Source organism: Engystomops pustulosus, chromosome 2 (assembly GCF_040894005.1).
Source record: "Engystomops pustulosus chromosome 2, aEngPut4.maternal, whole genome shotgun sequence".
In the NCBI taxonomy this organism is placed as follows: Eukaryota; Metazoa; Chordata; class Amphibia; order Anura; family Leptodactylidae; genus Engystomops; species Engystomops pustulosus.
In genome coordinates, this window is record NC_092412.1 from 72,176,137 (window position 1) to 72,199,401 (window position 23,265).

The 23,265-nt window shown below is 38.1% G+C and overlaps 1 protein-coding gene across 1 annotated transcript in view; it reads left to right on the forward strand.

Moving 5' to 3' along the window:
- VWA8 (von Willebrand factor A domain containing 8) overlaps positions 1 to 23,265 on the forward strand; it is a 209,711-nt gene that overhangs the window by 116,455 nt on the left and 69,991 nt on the right. The window contains exons 28-36 of the mRNA XM_072135279.1: positions 5,831 to 5,939; positions 6,157 to 6,295; positions 9,100 to 9,302; positions 11,596 to 11,712; positions 11,812 to 11,876; positions 11,962 to 12,087; positions 12,597 to 12,706; positions 13,608 to 13,762; positions 16,499 to 16,694. Of these exons, the coding sequence (XP_071991380.1) occupies positions 5,831 to 5,939; positions 6,157 to 6,295; positions 9,100 to 9,302; positions 11,596 to 11,712; positions 11,812 to 11,876; positions 11,962 to 12,087; positions 12,597 to 12,706; positions 13,608 to 13,762; positions 16,499 to 16,694 (1,220 nt within the window). The remainder of the gene's footprint in view (positions 1 to 5,830; positions 5,940 to 6,156; positions 6,296 to 9,099; positions 9,303 to 11,595; positions 11,713 to 11,811; positions 11,877 to 11,961; positions 12,088 to 12,596; positions 12,707 to 13,607; positions 13,763 to 16,498; positions 16,695 to 23,265) is intronic.

A 23,265-nucleotide genomic window follows, 5' to 3' on the forward strand; every position in this document is an offset into this window, starting at 1 on the left:
ATGTTTCTCCTAAAAACTGCACAACCGTTTGGTTTAAATCTTAGACAGGATTTAATCTTGTGTTATTAGAGGGTGTAAGAGTCTATAACATATGTATCTCTGCAGTCAGTCATATGTATCTCTGCAGTCAGTTGATACATTTATGCACTATATCCTATAACGTGTATAAATAGAAGCCTGAATTCAGGTATTGGCTAGATATCAACTGAGTAATCAATAGTCAGTAGACGGAATAACTAAGAGTTTACGTATACTAATGTCAATGCCATGGCTGTTGTTTAAGCATACACATTTTCCATCTAATAATTCTTTGGAGGTTTATTTGTATTTTCCCGAATGAGTTATTCCATCTGGGTTTTGAATGTGAGTATACCACGTAAGCATATACCTATATATTCCGGAATTACTAAGAGTTTACGTATACCAATGTCAATGTCATGGCTGTTGTATAAGCATACATTTTTTCCATCTAATAATTCTTTGGAGATATATTTGTATTTTCCCGAATGAGTTATTCCATCTGGGTTTTGAGTGTTAGTATACCACGTAAGCATATACTTACATATTCCTCTGCATATTTTGTATTGGATATTAAGTAATGATTTAATATAGGCATGCAGCACTGTTTTTCCCGCATTAAACGCTTTTCAGGTTGTTTTTAACAATTACAACTATGGTTTTATGCTTACCATTTCCTCCGTTGTTTTATCGTGGGAGTGTGGCTGTTCCGACCGGGTGACCCGGTCACGTGATTGTCATGTGATCGTGGGGCGTGGTCGTTTCGTCACACGCCACGGTACAGCGCGAGGTTTAAATAGAGGTAAGATTGTCTTGTACCTGTATCCATGATTAAGCTCGTCTGAGCGAAACATGTTGGATTTTACCCTGTGTATCCTTGTTGTGCACATTGCCGTGTCATGCTTTTAAAGAGGATTTAATAAAAGAAGAAACATTTTTCATCTTTACACTTCAACTGTCTCCGGAAGCGCTGGTTTCTTTTATTCCTTCATTTCTGCCTCAAGTCTATGGGGATCCCATGCATCCGTGCGCTGAAAACGGACTACGTGATTGGTGAGCTGGATTTTTTCTTTCTTTTCTCATATATATATATATATATATATATTTATAGCGTCATCAAAATCTGTAGCGCTTTACAAATCTTAGGGGACATACACAAATATAATAATAATTTACAGAGTACAAACAGTCATATGCAATAATAGTGTGCATATAGAGTGTTTACAGTCTATGACACAAGACATACACAAATATAATAATAATTTACAGAGTACAAACAGTCATATGCAATAATAGTGTGCATATAGAGTGTTTACAGTCTATGACACAAGAGGTATAAGAACTTGTATAATGGTTCAGCCATTCTTTATAAGAGGAAAATAGAAAAAATAATTTAAGAAATAAAAATTCTGCTTCTTGAACCAGCCATCTGCCACCATCTTATATACAAGGTCCAAGGTGAAAGTGACTGCAGAGAAGCCTGGAGCTTGGTATATATCTGGTGTTTGCTGGATAACAGATGGGGAGGAAGACACAGGATGGATGAGTAAAGAGAGAGGTCACATTTCATGCAGTTAGCAAGTGTGATAGGCTTTCCTAAAAAGATGGGTTTTCAGAGCATGTTTGAAACTTTGTTGGGTGGGTATTAGTCTCATAGTCCGGGGAAGGTCATTCTAGAGAATTAGAGCAATTTGGGAGAAGTCCTTGAGACGTACATGAGAGGATGGATTAATTTAATATCACTGCAAGCTCGAAGGTTGGGTGATAGACTGAGATGGACGTCTTCCTAATAAAATCTGCTTTAATTATGCTAATGAGCCAGAAGGGCTCTAGGGGCCATAACAGTTCCCTTCTGACTCATTAGCATAATTATAAAAGTTGATTTTTAGAAGGAAGGAGGCCATAGATAACAAATATAAAGAGATTGCCACAGTCACAGTGCCTGGATCTATGAGTAAGTGCCCCTGGTTTATTTTGTCGGTACATTTCCATTAACAGACAGTTTACATCTGAAAGCGCCAATGAAACTATACAGAAATATTGGTGTATATCAGCAATTTGTCATTTCTATAGAAAGAGAAATACATTCTACTTAGCAAAACTTATCTATCGATCTATCTTTCTGTATGTCTAACTATCAAGCTAGCTATGTGTGCTTTAAAAGTCTGCCAGGTTTCTAAAAATCCTATTAATCCATGTTTTATACAGTATTAGGTGCAAGTGAGATACGTCGTAGAAATGGCATTTTGTTGTTGAGCTGCGTGTATTACTCATGAATGGCCACCTAGTGTTTCCAAATGTTAATTCAGAATGAGCTATTCCCTTGAGTTTCCTGCCTTGTATTCTTCCAAAAAGGTCAGCAAATAATGGATTCAGCGGTTTTGAAATGGTTTGTCATTAATTTCAATGTTAAAATTCAGAGTAATTTTCTATTTTTCAGAAGAACATATTTATAAACCTGGTCTAGAGCAGCGGTAGAGACAGGAAGATGACAGTAGGAAACTAATCACCATTATTTCCAGCCATCCATGATTAGTCTGTAAGACGTTTCATATTAGCACCAATGCTGGATAGAAAATGTTAAGGGCAGCCTGATCTGTGATTATCATCCATGAAGCATTACTTTGTACACAAAATCTGAAAGTGGCCTCTTCATTTATTCATTGCTAAATATTAACTATTAATGGAGCAGCATAACAAGCAAGTTTTTCCTAAATAAAAAGTTCCTTGCCTTTTAGAATATTTTATAGATTTTGTACATCTTATATATAAAGCTAAGTGTGTGTGTGTGTATGTCAGCTAAAGAAATCTGCACCGTTGCGTTTTTATAATCTCCAAATTTTACACAGCTGCTCCCTGTGACTCATAGACTAGGTTTGGAGTCAAAATTATTAACCACTTATTAACCACCATATAACATATAGTAAGCAATAACAGTTCAGCATCCAGCAACCAATTACAGCTCAGTTTCTATTTTGCCACATTAATATGAGATCTGAGCTTTTATTGGTTACAATGGGCAATGAGTAGAAGACAGCCTATGTGAGACGTAAAATGGATAGAGATAGAAACAAAGACAGAGAGAGGCAGACAGTGAGAGAGAGAAAGACAGAGAGGGAAAGAGAGACATACATAACAGACAGCAAGAGACAAAGAGACAAACATAGAGATAGATATAAAATATTTTTTGTTAACCTATTCTATTTTGTTATAGCTGAGAGCAGTTATTTACTATGCTGGAGGCTACAGCAAGTATTTGCTATATTGTAATTAATGTACTGTATTTTTCGGACTATAAGGCACACAGGACTATAAGGGGCACCATCAATAAAAGCCTGCTAAAACGTCTAGGTTCATATATAAGGCGCACGTGATTATAAGGATGAATGACCAGCAGATGGCAGACCTGTGCACAGTTCAAGGCTGCTGTTGTCTGTAAGTACGGTTTTATATATAAGGCGCACCTTTGATTTCTGAGATTTGTGCGCCTTATAGTCCGAAAAATACAGTATATTGACCAAAGACTTGATATATCAAAGAGTACTAAGAAACCCTTATTATTGTAAGGTATTTTCCACATTCATGTATGTTCTATTTTTCCCTCTGAACAGGAGACTTGTTTTATTTCATCTATATGTCAGGATAGGACATAAATTGTCAATATCTCAATATCAGCAATTCTGTTTATTTTCTATTTTCTTTATTTAGCTGATGATTCAATTAGGTTCATTCTCTAATTGGTAACACATTTAGTAAAGTCCTTTGGGTGTTTATCATTAATCTAAATAGATGATTTTTATTTAACAGTAGTACCTATAATACTGTGATGTGTATATTTTTCCAGCAATGTGCCCTTTAGCTCATCAACTTAACTGATCCGAAAAACACGATTTGAACCCATGAAGCGTAGAAGTCTGGACATGAAGATCATTTACTCAGATACAAGTGTTTAGTTTCTTACACTCACCAGGGAGCATCTCAGTTTTATTTTTTTTTAACCAGTGACACATGCTTTCAACTCATTTAGATTTCAACTGACTGGTAAACTCATTTCTGCTTTTTTTTGTTTTTTTACCAAGATTATGACAAGATTTGGCATGTAAAATATAAAAGAATTGAATAATCATAATAAATAATAATTCCTTAATTTACTTAGCACCCACAGATTAAGCTGCTCTACACAGAGCTTGCCAAATCAGTCCTTCTGTTGTATGGTATGAAATATAAAATTAATATCAATATTTATCATTGATGACTCTAGAGAAAACTGGATGGCTCCATAAATTCTGTGTACATTCACATCTACATATTGGGAAGAAAGCAAAAAAACATATATTACATTTCTATTATAATTATATTTTGCCTGTTATCTGGCATTATGCAGTAAGTGCAGCTCCTTCTTTATTCCTTAAATTCTTTCTTTTTTATTAACATGTATTTTACTTATGAAGGAAATCATCATCAAGAGAATTTAGTCAAGTCTGCAGGCAGCACATTATAGACCAGGATGAGATTGCTATATAGCAGATTGATATATGTTTTTGTGGGAAACAATTTAGTATAACTTCTCATACATTTTTTGATATCTTTACTTTTTCTGTGCACAGAAACAATCATTAAGTCATTAAGGCAGAGCTACAGCTGACTTACCACCCTTTATATATGACTGTATATATACAATTAAAAATGACACCACTCCAAGATTCAATTTCCAAAAAAACTGTACCTTTATTCATGTGACCACGGCAATGTTTCGACCCCCTAGTATCTGGGGTCTTACTCAAGCTTGAAAAAGACCCCAGATCCTAGAGGTTGAAACATTGCAGTGGTCACTAGAATAAAGATATGCAAGTTTTTTGGAAATTGAATCTTGGAATACTTTCATTTTTTATTGTTTATTGCTTAGACCTAGTCCAGGTCTTAGGTCTTTGCACCCAAGTCTGTTTTATGCAGTTGCTACTTTCTTTTTTCTGTTTTTTGACTGAATCTATAGATATATCTGTCAAACAATGAAAGGAAGGCCCCATGACAAGATGATTGATTCTTATCATAGATCAATGAAAGGAACACCCTATGACTAGGTGATTGATTCTTATCATAGATCAATGAAAGGAACGCCCCATGACTAGATGATTGATTCTTATCATAGATCAATGAAAGGAACACCCTATGACTAGGTGATTGATTCTTATCATAGATCAATGAAAGGAACACCCCATGACTAGGTGATTTATTCTTATCATAGATCAATGAAAGGACAGCCCCATGACTATATGATTGATTCTTATCATAAAAAAATCAAAGATATAAATATATAGATTATAACACTATATATTAATCTTCTCTGATCCTCCTGCTCTGTAACATACTACCTGCAGTTTCATGGTGATATTTTACCTTTCAGGTATATGAACATAGTCCTTTTCCTCACCTCTAAATATGCAAATATATTTTCCAGGGTGGGAATAGGAAAACTTTGCATCAAAGCTACCTTGAAGACAATCAGGAGTTTGTTCCTCGTGAAATAGTTATACAGGTTTTTCTATTATCATGTGACTTGGTTTCATGAAAAAGTCAAACATGATATTTAGGGGGATTCCTTCAAGGTAGATGTGATGCAAAGTTTTCCTTTCCCCACCCTGGAAAAGTTTTGTGCACTTTTATTTCTCAGAATTCCCAGTGTAGTATACATGGCCTTTAAGCCTCTCTTTGCCTTCAAAGCCGACCTTTAATGGCAATCTCTCCAGAAGTAGAATAGTTTCTTCCCTCACTTTACTGAAATCATGTGTTTGTCTGTTTCTTAACTCCACAGGTTGCCACTTCCAGATGTTAGTTTTGTTGGCCATTGGACCATGAACCAGTCTGGAAATGCTCGCCGGAAGCTTTTGTGTCCAACAGAAACACATCAGCTTTTCATAAAGGTTACTACAAATTCTTCTTTCCCATATAAAATAACCAGAAATACATAATGTAGAGATCAGGGTTGAGTAGTTTTTATAGTGATAAAAGCTTATAACAGCAACAGAAAGCTTTTCCTTCTTACACCAAAGAATGTATAAAGTGTTAAAAACAGATCAGAGCAAAATATTGTCCAACAAATGTGTGATTCTATAACAGTGTATTTTGTTCCCATTTAAGGGTCCTGTGTATCTGAATGTACAGGGTTATCCTCTAGAGCGTTATGAATCGCGATCACTGAGTTTCACAGAAGAAATTGCTCATTGGAGCATTCCTATCAATGAAGTGAATATTGTGTGTGATGTCATTACCGCTTCAGGTATGTTCCTGTCAGTCTGGTAGGTTGGTTTCTACACAAGTTTCTATCACGCTAAGCTGATATTTCATGTATCAGCAGTGTGTCATGGTGTTCCAAATCTGTATGCTTTCACTTCACTAGAATAGCATTAAAGAACATTATATAATTTTTCTTCTGTTATAAGGCAATAAAGTATTCTAAGTCCTTGTCTACAATGAGGCTCACGACTATGTCAGGCAAATATACATTGTTAATGAGTAACTGTCATATAAGATGATTTTTGATATTGTGTATGTGGGGAGTGTTGTGAACACAATACTTCATAAAAAAATTCTGCTTAGTTTGAAAAGATACAGACTGAAAAGTGCCCCTTAGTTACAGTGTACATTGCTATTGGCAAATCTGTCTACAGGATTGAGGACGGGTCTCTCTCTCCTCTCCTGTTACACAGCTGTGTTACACAGCTTTTCTGCTCTCACCCTGTCTGTAGTATTGTGGGAGCAGTATAATAAACATCAAGCTGAAAGTGAAGGGGGAAATCCGCCCTTCTCAGAGCTGTTTAACAGTGCTATTAGATGTGAGCTCATGCAGCCGCCATAGACACACAGGGGGATATTTATCATACGCTGGCGCTCGTGCGCCAAATTCGCAGCCCGATTCATGATGAGGCTTCTGCCTCTTCATGTATCGGGCTGCCAGCCGCGCAGGGCCTGGCGTAGAAAAAACCGCAACCGGCGACTTTTCACGTATGAAAAGTCGCCGGCAGCAGCGAGTGCGCAGGCGCGGGGACAGTAACGCCCCGCGCCGGCCCACTCCAGTCCGACCGCGCCCCCCGCTCGGCCGGCCGCGCCCCCCCCTTCACGCCCCACTGGCGTGAAGGTGGCGGATAGTGAAAAATAATCGCAAAAGCTAGCATTTGCGATTATTTCAGGGCCTCTGCGCCACTGGCGGTGCGCAGAGGTCCTGATAAATATGCCCTACAGTGTACAGTACAGGCTGGAATACACAACCCTATGGAAGGGATTTGACTTTTTTTTCCCTTTTTTTTACAAACTAAGCAGAATTTGTTAATGAGGTATATTAGAAAAATGTTCACCACATCCCCCCACACACTATATCAAAAAATTTAATGATGATTACACTTCAAGGAGTGTACATTAGCTCCCTAAAAACATGTGATAGCATGAGGTTTTATCCACATTTCCTAAAAGCTTTAGGCTTTGGCAGACTTTTCTATGGCAACTGATTAGTGAAAAACGCATTGCACTTGCATGTGTCTCAGAGTGCAATGTGTTTTTGATGCGTCTACATAGAATTGCATGGTGTGTTTTTCACGCACATGACTTGCAAAAGTAGAGAATGCTGAGATTTTAACCCAGGTAAAAAAAAATGCACGTGTGTGCGTGAATCAAAATTCAAGTGTGACAACATTGAATACAAAGGGTCAAAATGCAATGCAATTTCTGCACGTCATATACATGCGCATGAAAAATGCATGTGTGAAAGGGACCTTATGTAAGGGACTGATGTAAGAGTTATGTAAACTATAGAGCATCTTACGATAACCCTGCATTAACATGGTGACCAATTTCTGAAGGATTGGTCTCTTTAGGATGTCTTTGGTGATACAACACCGAACAACACCAAACAGATATGTACTGTAGTATTATAACAAATGCAAGTAGTAAGAGAATCAGAATGCCCAAATAATTAAACATGGCTACTCAAAATAAACAGTATTCACCAAACTGCAAACGTGAGGACACTGTCCTAAATATTAAAATTATATTTTATTAGAATACAGGTAGACACCATTTCATGAATAAAATATAATGGCTGAGGACCACAAAGGCAGAGCAGCTAAATGCATAAAGTCACAAAGTGCATATGCATGGAAAATATACATATATGTATCCAAGTAGTAAATATTTAATGGTATAACCAGAATCCACTATAATTCTAAAATTTCAGACATTCTTTAAATATAGCATGATGCATATCCAGTAATAAACTGACAGCAGTAGTATTATAAATTATAATAAATTATTTATTCCAAATTGCTAGGAGGACACACAACAAGCATGCAGTAGGACAAGCACGCCTTTATGTTTCGGAAGATTCATTCCTTATTCAATCCCTTAGCCACGAATAAGGAATTAATCTTCTGAGACATGTAGGTTGCTTGTCCTATTGTATGCTTGTTTTGTATCCTCCTAGCAATTTGTTATATTTTTATGGATTATACCAATAACGAATTGAAGTTTTACATTGTGAACCTTCTGGAAGCTGGACCTGGGGGCTGCTTGCATTGATTTATTGGGTGAGATTTATCACTGCTTCTACAGCAGTTTTCTGGAGTAGAAGCAGTGGAATAATCACAACTTCTTGCGCAGTGCATGAATTTGTAATTAAATTGTGAATACGCCACCTCCACGCCATGTGGGATGTGAAGGGGGCGTAGATGGGAGCGGCAGCTGGTGGAGGGGGCAAGGACGGACGTTACCGCCATGTGCCTGCATTCTTTTGCAAAACCAGCAAACCTTTGTTTACTGGTTTTTATACAAAACTACGCCAGGTCAGACCTTGATTTACATGGCACGACGAGGGGGAGGGGGGGGGCAGGCCACAACGTCTCCCCAGCTCAGGCAAATGATAATTTTTTTCCATTGACTTTATTGTCAGGTGCCTTTTCTTTCTTTTCTGGGTCCATTTTACGTTTACTGTTTGAATAAAGTGTGAAACGTGAGTTCAGAAAAAGACACTCCTAAAACTGTCTGAGCTCATTCTGATGAACAGAATAGTTATTTAAGTTTTGTTTTTTCCAGATAATGACACAGACAGCACAGTATATGTGGTCACCTGCAATCCTGTGTCATTGTACTTTATGAAGACTAATGGGGATAAAGGATTCTACGTGGACCTGTATGACATTTTCCCTAGAACTGTGGGAGGTATATGGCAACCATTTGTGACCTTAGCACCTTTGGGTCATCCACTGACTGGACAGGTTATTCTACATGAAGAACAGGTATTTTTTTCAAAAATTTTTTTACTTGTATAAATATTAATTGAAACTCAGTTTTCTGAATTTGTTCCCGAAGTTCCTTCAGTGTTATTATCATCACAAATAACTATTATATTATAATACACTTTCCTGTTTCTCTATAGACCCATATTCAGCAAGGCATATTAAAGAAATACATTTAGACATACCGTGATGATAGTCTACCAGAATTCACAAAACCTAAATCTAGTGTATGTTACACTTATGTTTTTAGATACGTGTTGGGCCTCGTTTGACAAAAGGGTGAGGCTTAAGGTTCAATCCTTGAGCCAATGTTGTGGTTAATTTATAGGATGTTTCAATCAAACAAATAAGTGTCGTAGAGTTAGAAAAGACATCAATGATGCTAAAGGTGTATAGAAGTACTGGTCCTTGTTGACACGTCTAGATTGCTCTCCAATTTCCACTTGCAGATAAATAAAAATTGTTATTTCCCTTTCTAGCCACAGGTATTCCCTTTAATGTTTTCCAAAACAGTTCAGTGTGTTCAGTTATAGCACTGCTTTTGGAAGACCAGTTAGTGGGAATAACTTGTTATCAGTGTATACAGAAACACTTCTTGTAAAAAAAAAAAAAAAAAAAACTTTTGCTTATATTAGCTTATTGTGCCCTATTAATGTCTATTTTCCTGATCATCAGCCGTGGTGTAGATATGATATGGTCATCATGACTATTAGGAAATCCTTGTGAGAACAGCAGAAGAATAATATTTCTTCTTACATTTGGCTAATGCTTGGCATGCAATGTTTGGTATAAGCAAGTCAGCCAGAGGTTAATATACTCTCAGTACATAGCACATGTAGCAATACTCTTAAAAACTGACTTTCTCAACCCAACCCACTTAATGTGCTGGCTGAACTCTTCAATTTTATAAAGCTATTTTTAAACAGAGGAAATATCTAAATCTTGTGACTTGCTCTACAGACCTATGCAATTAAGTGAATGACTCAAGGGTAGGAATATATCAACAGATCTATAGTTTAGGGGATGTTAGATAAATTCTAAATAAGAAAGGGTGTGTTCTCAAGGCACATGGCAGCTAATCCCCCTGTTATTTAACCCTGATGGTTCGGCCATATCAGATGGGACACTGGCTGTGCCAATGACTGTTCTTAATATGCACATAACAAATATAGGGATAGTTGTCCATAGACCACTTCATATATAGAAGGTTAGAATATAATATAAGTTAAGATACTGCTATGTTAGCTAAATGCAGTAATCCCTCAGTGGTTATTTCATGACAGACAGTGCGTGTCTGTGTGTGTATACAAATTAAAAGTCAAATATTTTTTGGTTTGTTAGAGGTGGCTAAACTTTAGTGCCCCCCTTTCTCGGGAGTTATATATAGGTGGTAGATGTGCTTTTTCTTGTAGCCTCTTTGGGGATTTATTGAATCATGTAGCATCAACAAAAGAGTCCACAATCCAGCTCTGCCTTTAAAATTGTTCAAACTTCCAGGGGTATGTTCCTTGAATGCTCAACGTGTTGCTGTAATTTCATGTCAAGATAGATGTTCCAGAAAATGGAACGTGCAGTGCTGGTCCTTAGCCGGCGAATTAAGATGCATTCGTGCATAGATGGTAGTCTACTCCTTTATAAAAACAGAATACTCCTTTCTGTTACTGTTTTAAAAAAGGTTATTTTTTGCTATTGTCTCAAGTAGGGGCCTGTTGGGCTAAGATGATTGTCACATATGCCACATGTTTGGAAATGTAGGAGAAGCAAAAGGAGTCAGGATTTAGGTGCGCCTCCATTTCATGCTGGTTATCATACAAAAGGAAGGATCATCCACTTATTTTGAAGAAGAGAATTTATCATTTTTTAACATTTCAACTACAAATACGTTTTGATACAATATTATTTTCTTGCAAGAACTTTGTCATGCCAAAAACTTAGGGGAGTGAAATCGAAGCTTCCTACATTTTTGTAAAGAATTTGTCAAGAATGAATTTCTCTCTGAATATCAGATTGCTAAAACAAATAACAGTATAAAGCCTAGTCCTCATCTCTCCTATGTAACACTGTTGATAACAGTGAAAATAGCTCAAGAGCATTTTATTTTTTTTCCACTGTTATAATTAACGGAATGATGGCGAAAGGACACCTTCCATACATATATACAGAAGGGGGGTGACCTATGTACGGTTTATAGTTTCCAATTGGGTTCTTTCTTGAATTGTGAATGTGAAAACAGAAAATGTATACATCATTTGTTTTCATGTCTTTTTCTAAATGCATGTGTGATTCTTTGTAGAGCAATGTTATTCTTTTGCTGGACACTAAAAGTGGAGAACTACGTCGTATTGTACTTTCACAGATAGATACAGAAACACCAAAAAAATCATCCTGGTGGGGTAGTAAAGAGGCGCAGGTGAGAATTTCCAACATTATGTGCTCCACTTTGATTTTGGTTTTATGTTTTTTTTCTATCTGCTTTTACATTAATCTTTCAATGTTTGACTCATTTTAGGAAAGCTACAAAATGTGTAGAGAATTTTCACACAAGAATTGGCTGGTGTTCTTTAAGGAGAATGGGTGGGTGTATAACATAGGCCTGTGGTATAATAATTTAATATTGTAATAATTCACAGCAGAATGATATTTTTTTGTTGTTTTACAGTAACTCCATTAATGTACTGGATGTCCTGGAGGGGACTACACATGCAATATCCTTACCAATCAATCTCAAGTCTGTGTTCTTGGTGGCAGAAGATAAGTGGCTCCTAGTTGAGAGTAAGACCAATAAGTAAGTGACTATACTAACATAACCAAAAGTTTGGAAAAATAACTTGCAATCCGAAAATTTTCTAGACTATATTGTATTTGTTAGTGACTTCACTTTTTCCTCCTAACAAAAATTAATGTTGTGGCTCTTGGTATATACCTGTCTGAAATGACATTATAACAGCTCCTATGTAAAACTGATAAACAGCTCACCAATCTAATATTTATCATAAGCAAGTTGTAAATCCCCAGTAAACTGAACCACAAGTAGAATTGTATAAGCCACTGCACCTACAGAGGGTTATAAAGAATACTATGGTAGGTTTCCCTCCCTAGAGATGCCTTTTCTGGTTATTTTGTAACAATGTAATGTAAAATGTAACTACTAATATGCTAGTAGAAAGACAAAATTATCTACTTGACACAAACTTTTAATGGTTCCAAGTTTTGAGAACTTTGTAAATGAATTGATGTTATAGAACTGTTGCAAATAGGGAAAGTCATGTTGCGTTCCTTTTCCAAAATCTGCAGAAAATTTCTTCTGACTACACCTTTGCATATGGAAGCGGAAGATAGTGGAGTTTGCCAGTTACATGCGCTGGAAGAGGAGGCAGCAAGTGCAGGTTTTGGAGTGACGACAGGTATATAATGTAGAAGTACATTCCATATTATAATTTATATACTGATGTCTATTTAAAAAAAATAATTGAGAACAACATGCTCAGTCTCCTACCCAGATGCCAGATTCACAAAAAATAATTTTGCCAAAGTAAGATTCAGTATGCTCAAGAATGGAAGCATATTAAATCCAAGGAACATGACATTTCCATAAAATGATACATACAAATGCCAATTGCATACAAAAATAACAATAAGACAAGAAGAGATTAAATAGCCTGACTTATTTGTGTCTGCCTGACATTAACTGGCACCCGTAGAACATGACATCCTCCTAAGGAATCGTGACATTAACTGAACATTTCCATTGCAATATAATTGGACACCGATCATCCATCCAACATGTTCACTTGTTTTCCTTTTTGGGACCTAATTTGATCATACACCTGTAGGTCCAAATGCACATTCCAAAATAGTGTCACTTGTTGGGATTCTCCTCTGTTTTGGTACCACTAGGGCTCTCGAAATACATCCTGATACATGACAAATTCTTTTTTTTTCATAAACAAATCCTAAACATATTATTATTATTAAATTTCTCAACACACATGAAGTACAATGTGTGTGAAAAAACAATCTACAAAATACCTGTATATGTTAAAGCACTCAAAAGTTATGACCACTTATAGTGACACATGTCAGATTTCCAAAAAAAGGGCCGTGTCAGGAAGGTGCAAAATGGCAAAGCCGATAAGAGGTTAATAAATCTGACAGCAGCGGAGATCCAAAGACAGATATAGAACTGTTGTAAGGAGTCTTTCTAATTATAAATTACCCCCAATGTATATTGTTTCTGTTATATAACTAAATATTATTTAGCAGGTAATTGGTGCAGAGTTGACTCATTTTTATGTTTGCCTCTAGGTTTAGAGCCCAGCAATGTGCAAGTAATTTCCAGCGATCAACTGCCCCCTGAGAACCTGAGCGCTGCCATCAACCAGAAGATCACCTCTCCTAATAGGATCCTTTCTGATGAAAATAGCTATGCCTCAATAGTAGTAGGATTTCCTGACCTAATGGTAAGGGAAGTGCAAGTCAGGTTGTAGAAGTGTGTCAAGCATGTTTTACAACAGGTGCTCTATAGGAATGAGAACATGGAATTTGGCACCCATAAAAATATACATCCATGGTCTTAAAGAGGACTTGTTATGTACATTAAATGTGCAGGCAGCATCTTATACAGGTTATAAACACAAAGAGATGTATGGTTCAATATCTTTATTGAAAAAAAGTGTATAACACAACAACAAGAAAAACAGCAGGCAGGTGCTGGGTTGCAGCCCCATATTGAAGTATGAAGGAAAAGGAATTACGTTCTTGTAGGCTTCTAATTCTAAGAGAATATAACAATTAAACACAGTATTTAAGCTACAAAGAGAGGGCAGGGAAGAAGAATGGTTGAAAATAGGGGAACAAAAGTTGTTTCTCACGATCAGGAGTATACGTAGTCAGAGGCATATCTCTATAGACATCATCAGGTGTTATGGAGCCACCTGGATTCAGTTAGAGAAGGCCGGGGAGTCCCTAAATGTACCCCATTTGGACCAGGTCTTATGGTATGTCTCTAATGAATTGCCGTCTAAGGCCCGCAGTTGCTCCATGCATCGGACTAAGTCGACTTCCTCAACCCACATAACTTTTGTGGGCGGGGACATGGACTTCCATAATCTTGGGATCACAAATCTCATTGCGACCAGAAAGTGCAAAAGTAGGCTTCTCTTGATGCTGAAACATGCTGTGAAGCCTGACAGGAATCCAATACCACCTAGCAGGAATCATAAAGCTGCTTTCCTGGATTTTACTAGACACTCACATTTTATGGGTTAAAGAGTAACCGTCATTTCAGATGATTTTTGATATTGTGGGGAGTGTTCAGTTGTGAAATTTTTTCTAATATACTTAATTAAAAATTTCTCCTTTGTTTGTAAAGTAACAGGCTCCAAAGTGCCCCCTAGTTACAATGTTACTTCTACGTTGCTAGGGAATATTTGTCTACAGGATTCAAGACAGATCTAAGTGTTAACCCTTTCAGCTCTCTCCCTGGCTGCAGTATGCTATGAGCATAATTTTTAAACATCAAGCTGAAAGTTAAAGGATATAATCCTCCATAGACACACACTGTTACATCTGTTACATCCTGGAATACACATCTAGGAGAAAGTAGCCTGATTTTCTTACAAACAAATCAAAATTTGTTAATAAAGTGCATTCGAAAAATGTTCACTACATACTGCCAGACACAATATTACAAAATTATTTCAAATGACAGTTACCCTTTAAGAGAAGAGATTTCTCCCATAGTTCTCACCTAATTCTTCCTTCCATGCCCTCATGTAAGGCAATGGTAGGTTCTCCCCATCACACCCTTAGAGAAGATGGTACATAAAAGACACACTATGAGATGGTACTATTTTTTGGAGACAGGGGGTCTCGAATGAGGTCCATTTGCAGAGAAGGCGCTCCCATGGGACCAGTGACTGCAGAAAACTCTGTAATTGTAAGTAGTGCAACCAAGAGCCTGGATAAGTCCTATTGCCAAGTAGGTCGCCCAAAGAACAAATGCCCGACTCTGTAACAAAGTCTCTAAGTTTTCTGCTCTGTCAGTCCTCCATGTATAGAAGGGGGCAATTTTTTAAAAAGATCGGGACTCCAGGGTAGTTTAGTATAGGGGAGACCAGGAATATTTGCAAGTTTAGAGTTGATAGTGAACCTACCCCATGTTTTTAGGACCTATGTCATTAGGGTAGAAGTGCCGTACAAATTCCAGTCCATTTTGGGAGCCGAAACATGTTGGGTAGATGTCCCTTGCTGGGAATTGAACGTGGGATTTAAGCTGACTGCTTAACTCTTTTCAAAACTACAATCAATAGAAAAGTCTGTGCCCAAGCAAAGCCAATTGTCAATTGTATAATATAAGGGCAGTACTGTAATATCAAAAGTATAAACCATAAATACCTTTATTTACATCATGGTTGTCTGTATATTTAGAAAGCAATACAAAATTCTATTTTATAAAGCTGGAAAAACTTTTCTTTACTAGTTCTAGGACTAGGACCTAATTAAAACCTAAAGTTCTCCTTAATAATCATATACCCTAACCCCTTTCATTATAAAGTAAAGTATGTCCATTGAATGACAATACATGTAATTCACATTATGCATTAAAATATTAAATTAAAATAAATCTACCCTTAAAATCAAGCATGGATAAACCAGAGATACAGCAGAGATCCAGTAAGATCACATTAAGCAGGGGGAGGCGCAAGTGCCAAGCAGGAGTAGAGGGAAGGGTGAGAGATTTTAACAGCCTGTAAATCTGCAGCACTTAAGTGCCCTGGAAACACACCAGGCTCATTAGTTTAATTTTAAAAGTTGCTTTTAGAAGGGAGTAGGCCATGGATATAAAAAATATAAGAATATAACCACAGTCACGATGCTTGGATCTAGTAAATATCCCTGATTTTGATTGTAGATTAACTTTAATAAAGTTCGAGGAATTCACATCATGAGAAACCAAGATGCCTCATTTACTATGGTCTCTGACCACTAATATCCACAGTGATGTGTTCTCACTCTATAAATATTGTAAATGGGATAACGTGAACCCTTATAAAAGCTATAGCTCCTGTTATATATTCTTATTTCTACTACAGCTTGAACCATTTCTGTACATGTCTGATCAGACCTGATAATTTGTGTTACCTCATAGCAGTGCTTTAAAAATTTTGAATAGTAACATTCTTTGTTCATTGTAGTCTCCTAGTGAAGTTTACAGCTGGAAGAGAAAACATCCTCTGGGCAATATAGCAAGTTCCACCACAGATCAGTTTTTTCAACCAACTAAGTTTGCCAACATGAAGAGAAGCAATTGTGTGAATCTTCTAGCAGCTAACCAAGTGGTGCGAGCTGTGTCTACTGCAGATGTTCCTTTAAAGGAAATCTATCCCAAGGGTAAGGCTTTCATTATTTCTACACTGCAAACAAATAGTCTAAATTGGTGGTATAAAATTGGAAGACATTAGCATGGAAGCATTAGAGAGGACCTGTTAGGTCGTTTTCGGACCCAAATATAGATTAGCTTTGCATGGCCTCAATAAAAAACAAACAAACAATTGTACTATCCTGGATGTGAGTCTGACAAGGCACATTAGACTCACATCTGCAGATCCTGCATCGGCACCTCTTCTCGCGTTGAGGAGATTGAAAATGGGATAATATCCCGCTATATTGGGCATGCACCATAGCTATGCTTCTTGTACAGCGAAGCTGGGGTGTACTACACCTACTTCACTTGTCGCAATGCGCTGGCTTTATGAGCTCCAGACCGTAAGGAAGGTATAAATAAAGTATAAATGTTAGGTTTTTTAATGTGACAACATAAAACATTTTATGTCTCTAAACCACCGGTCCATAAGGATATGTGGGTGGTTTATTGTCTCAAATCGCTCTGACAGGTTCCCTTTAAGTAAAAGTGATATATTCATCTATATGTTCCTAATGCTATAAAACATAATATAACTTCCAGCAATACAATTCCATACACAAATAATGGCTATATAATCAAATATTTAATGATGAGAGCACTAAGGGTGTAAAGTGATTTTACAGTGCTAAAAAACAATTTATAAGGAGGCAATGTACCGTAGTAAAAGAAGTATACAGGAAATTTTGTGTTAGCCCCAGTACTTCTCCTGAGATCAGAGGGGATCTCAAACGTCAGGTTGACTTGTTATCCCCTAGCCTCTGGACTGGAGATAACTTGCTAACTTTGTACAACCCCTTTAACAAAGACACATCTCTTTTAGTAAATACCTGTATTTCTTAAAATATTTCTGAAGTATCTTTGCAGTTTGTCATTTCTCCTAATAATTTTTCATTAAATTGGCAACTGGGTGTTACCTTTTCTATGTCTTTGGGGTTTTCATATGAAGTCTCATATACTGGGGACATTACTGCAATGGCAAAACTCAATTTCTAGGAGTAAGAACAAAGTAGTCTTTAATAAACAGTTTTTTATTTTTTCGTCAAGTCAACATGAAAAAAACCCAACACAGACACTACTCCCTTCCCCCTAACAAACCACAGGACATTTTTAGATAAAAGTGACACGTCAGGATAGGTGACAGATCCACTTGCTGAAAACATTATCGTTCTGTGGGAACCTGGGCACTACTAAAAATGGCCCTCTGGTGACAGGTTCCCTTCAATCTTTAGCCTCCTTATCCATCTAAAGTAAGCAGAGATCAGAAGGCATTCATAAAGGCATAGAGAATCTGCTTTCCTTAATGAACTATAATACTAAGTTTACTTATCACCCGCTTTATTAATTTCATAGTTACATTTTAAAATACGTTGGGTCTGGAAAGTATTCAGGTCCCTTACAATTTTTCACTCTCAGTTTCATTGCAGCCAATTAATAAGATAAAATAGGTTCTTTTTCAGTACTGTACTCTCTGCACATCATCTTGACAGAATAAAAGAGAGATGTAAATAGTTTTGCTAATTTATTAAACAAGAAAACATAAATGTCACATGGTATTTAGACCCTTTGATCGGTATTGAGTAGAAGCACCTTTTAAGCTAGTACAGCCATGAGTCTTCTTGGGTTAGGTCAGGGCTCTGGCTGGGCCAGTCAAGAATGGTCACAGAGTTGTTCTGAAGCCACTGCTTTCTTATTTTAGCTGTATTCTTAGGGTTATTCAGTCCAGTGTGAGGTCCAAAACACTCTTGGAGAGGTTTTCATCCAGGATATCTTTGTACTTCATTTTAACTTTATTGCAACCAGTCATCATGTCCTTGCAGCTGTAAAACACCCCCATAGCATGATGCTGCCACCACCATGTTTCACTGTTGGGATTGTATTTGGCAGGTGATGAGCAGCGCCTGGTTTTCACCCCACATACTGCTTAGAATGAACACCAAAAAGTTCAATCTTTGTCTTATCAGTCCAGGGAATCCTATTTTTCATAATCATGTGCAACACCCTCGCCGATGCAATGGCGAAGGAGTGCTTGCGAATACGTCCCACAGCATGTCATCACATCACACAGGGGACATTGCAGTGGTAGATCCTGCCTGGCAGGGCAGGAGTTAAGTGTTTTGTATGATTCAAGATCTGTCGTCCAATCACTTGTATTGCATTCTGTCTAATGTAAGCTGAGATGTAATTGGAGGAGCAGCCACCACCTGACCAGGGGAGTTACAAAACCCCTGGCCAGGAATGTTCTAGAGGAGTCTCTCCCAGGAGGGAGAAGAGACCAGTCCTGGTCAGACCTGAGGGTCTGCAGGACATCAGAAGAGTTTAGATTTAGCCTAGCTCAGATCAGAAGAAGCAGACTGGGTTATCCCAGTCCAGACTCTATTCAGCCAGCATACCAGATAAGAGCAGGAAGAGCCTAGCCCCTGCCTCTGAAGAGTGGAGCTAATAGATTAGAGTTAGTGAGGAAAGGGGTATCATCCTACCTTCAAGGGTGATACCTGAAGCACTCCAGGACAAGCTGAAGCTTCCTATTAGGACACAGCTACCTCCCAGCCTGCCCTCTGCATCCAGGCTGGCGATCTACCTCCTGTGGCTTCCTCCAGCTGCATCTCAGTACTCCACCATTCTGTTAAAGGCACGTTGCTGAAGTTCCTGTCGGTTCCAATAAAGAACTGTAAGTTGTTTTTGTTCAACCTCTGCCTCCGTCTGGTCCCTGCTACTACAGCTGCCATCATCACAGGCACCCTGTCCACCACACAGACACTCATACTCTAGACACCAAAGGGTTGCCCCAGGGAGATTCGCTATAGCAGCCTCTCCCTCATCATTTCTTGCCAACACCACCCTGCTGGAGACCTGCCAGGCTGTAGGACAGCCCTCCGGTTCCCCCATACCAAGCACTGTGACACTAGCGTGCCTAGGCCGCAACCGCCAGCCACTCAGGTACTGCGGGCCCCGGCTGACTCCAGGCCCCGAGAAAAGGCTAGGCCCCGGTGGGGGATGTTGCACATGTGTTCTTTTGCAAACGGTATGCGGCTTTCAAATGTCTTGCACTGAGAAGAGGCATCTGTCTGCACACTCTGCCATAAAGACCCAACTGGTGGAGGGCTGCATTGATAGTTGACTTTGTGGAACTTTCTTCCATCTTCCTACTGCTTCTCTGGAGCTCAGCCACAGTGATCTTTGGGTTCTTCTTTACCTCTCTCACCAAGGTTATTCTCCCATAATTGCTTAGTTTGGCTGGATGCCCAGGTCAAGGAAAAGTTGTGGCCACTGTGCTCTTGTGTCTTGCACAAATTCTTTTGTAACATTTGCCATAACTGTGACTTGCCTCAATTCTGTCTCTAAGATCCTTGGGCAGTTTCTTAGACCTCATGATTTTCATGTGCTCTGACAATCACTGTGAGTTCTTATATAGACAGGTTTGTGTATTTCCTAATCAAGTCCAATCGGTTTAATTAAACACAGCTGGACTCCAGTAAAGGAGTAAAACCATCTTAAGGAGGATCAAAAGGAAATGGTCAGCATATGAGTTAAATATAAGTGTCATAACAAAGGGTCTGAATACTTATGAGCAAGTAATATTTAAGTTTTTCTTGTTTAATAAACTAGCAAAACTATCTACATTTCTCTTTTTTCTGTCCAGATGGGATGCAGTGTATACATTAATGAGCAAAAAAAGAACATTAATGAGACAAATGGGGTCTGAGTACTTTCCATACCCACTGTAGCTTTTTACCTAAGCTAGGCAAGGAATCCTGACTGTAATTGACAATTTTTATGTTGTCTTTACAATAATATGCCCATATATAATGAGGCTTGCTTTAATAAGTCTGCATTCTATTTTCTGATGAAAATGGACCACAGTGTGGTGACGGGATGGGGTGATCTCTCTCTCCGCTCTAATTTACACTGTCAGGCAGCTCTAATCTCCGATGAATATGTGACAGGCGTCTGATAGCTTGATCAGAGATCAGAGAAGCTTGTCATCCTGGAAAAGCTCTTCTCATATGATCTAGCCAAAAGCTGGGGAGTGCTCAGCAGTTATTCCCATAGCAGCCAGCATATTCAGGTGTATTAGCTGCTATAGTGTCATTTTGGACCCTTCAGCATTTACGTATCTGTACTACATTATTTATTAAAGCTTTATAAAAGAAAATGAAAAAAATATGATTGACATGTTGTGTTTTCTGCTTAAAGGCAGTCGATCATAGCTGAATGTGGAAGTGCCTTTCAATCCTGTCTTCTAGATTTTAAATTAAGAAATACATGTACATCTTTTATATAAGGCGGTAGTAGACCTGATATAGGTCTGTTGATTTAGGTGTTACTGAGAACCTTTCATTATCCTTCTCACTACTATTCCTGTATCAGGTAGCCACATAGTAACTCTTTGCATACAAAACTCTTAACATAGTAAACTTTGCATGTCTATAGTTTTAGTACTTTGTCTAAACCTGCTGAATATGTACAGAGACAATGTATATTTACAGTTCTATTTATATGTTTACAACTGATAAAACCTTAAATGCATGGCCCCACATCTATCAAGGGTTTAAGACAGTTTTCAGACACTGTTAGGACTAGTATGACACAACGGGGCACATTTACTAAGGGTCCGCAGCTGCGAATCCGTCGGGTTTTTCCCGAATATTTCTGCTTTGCGCTGTATTTCACGGGATTGTGGCGCACGCGATTGATTTTTGGCGCAATCGCTCCGACTTTCGCGCGACAGAAATGGGGGGGGGGGGTGGCCACCAGACAACCCGAAGGATTAGGAAAAACCGCAGAATTTAAAAAGCCATTTGTGTCGCAAGATCAAGCACTCACATACACCAGACAACAGCAGGTGAACTTCGGCGGACCTCGGCGCAGCAGCGACACCTGGTGAATATCGGCGCAGGGACCTTAGTGAATACGCGCAGAACCCGAATCAGCGTCGGACAACCCGCCGCTGGATCGCGACTGGACCGGGTAAGTAAATGTGCCACAATGTGTGGGGTTTTCAGAAAAGAGGGATTGTTTTTTTTGTCTGGAAAAGTTGTGCACAAAAATGTATACAAATGCGCCATATTTTTAGCACAATTTTCTGCCGTAAGTGTATCCAGCTTGTAGAAGGTAAAATCAAGACTAGACAGACATTTATCATACAGACCCTTTGATTAAACTGTCTAATGTTACTTTGCACTGTGGAATGAATGGATAGCACACGGACAGATTCTAGTGTCCATGTAGCCACGACAGTACAATGATGAGATGGTCTTATGAAATGCTTATCATTAGGCGGCTCCTTGTAGCAGTTCTATGTCTGTTTTTGTAGTTCCGCTGCCCATAAGATTCATTAAAGTGGTTTTGGCCAATAAATGTTAGTTTGTTTTCAAAAAGTCCCAAAAATTCTCAGACTGCATAAAAAGTCTTGGCACATACACCAACAAAGGACAGGAGTAACTGTGAGACTTTTTATGGGATTTTTTGCAAAAGTCCCATGTCATGATTCTCGCTTTGCACAGTGTTGCACTAAAAGTAGTTCTATTTTGACGCCAGATTGATAAAGTTGCGGAAATAGCCCTGTGAGACTTTTTTGATGCAACTTAATGCAACTTTTTTGAGAATTTTTTACACCAAAAAAGCCCAGCAAAACTAATGATTATATAATCCCCATAGACTGCAAACAACATTTTTATGCAGGTACCTTACCCTGAGACACTTTTGATAGATGTGCCCCAGTGACTTCTTGTCTACACTGAAGACACTGGGGGGGATTTTTCCTGACTGGGCGCAAGTTTTAATACCCCATGCAGATAGTATATGTTTAGTTGTCATGACAGTGCCCCATTTGGAATGGTTGCATCATCAGAACCATGGACCTAGAAACATAATCTCCCCTTTATTACCTCATTTTTAGTAATTTTATGCTATTTGATTCTAGAAATTAAAAATATTTGATTAATAAAATCATTTTATTAAGTTAAAATTTCACATGTTATTAAAAAAAATTAACATTTGTTATGATATGTAAAGCTGTTTCTAAGATATCGTCATTTCAAGTAGAGCGGAACAGATCTGCGAAAATTAACCTGGACATTCAGGCATCAACCCTCAGTCATGAATTGGTTAAATAAGTAAATCTTTATTATATAGCTCCATCATATTCTGTTGCGTGTTACAATCCGTGTTTGTTTAAGACACTCCTTCGATTTTATTCTCATTTTGGGTACCGTAATTGTGAACACACTTAGTGAAAAGGTAGCATGTTGGTTCTGCGGTTAGGACTGTTGCCTTGCCGTACTAAAGTCATTGGTTTCAGTCCTATAAGGGACAACAAGCAATTATATGATGCCCCCTCCATATCTCCGTGTGTTAACGCATACATACAACACTGCATAATTTGTTAGTACTAGAAAAGTGAAGGAACCATATGAATGAATTCTTATTTGGCAGGTTGCCTTTCTTTAAACAAAAAGTTGTCAGCGGTCAGTAAAATGTCATTGTCATCACTCAGGCCCTGTTATGAGTACTTCTGTATGTGTATGCAGCTTATGT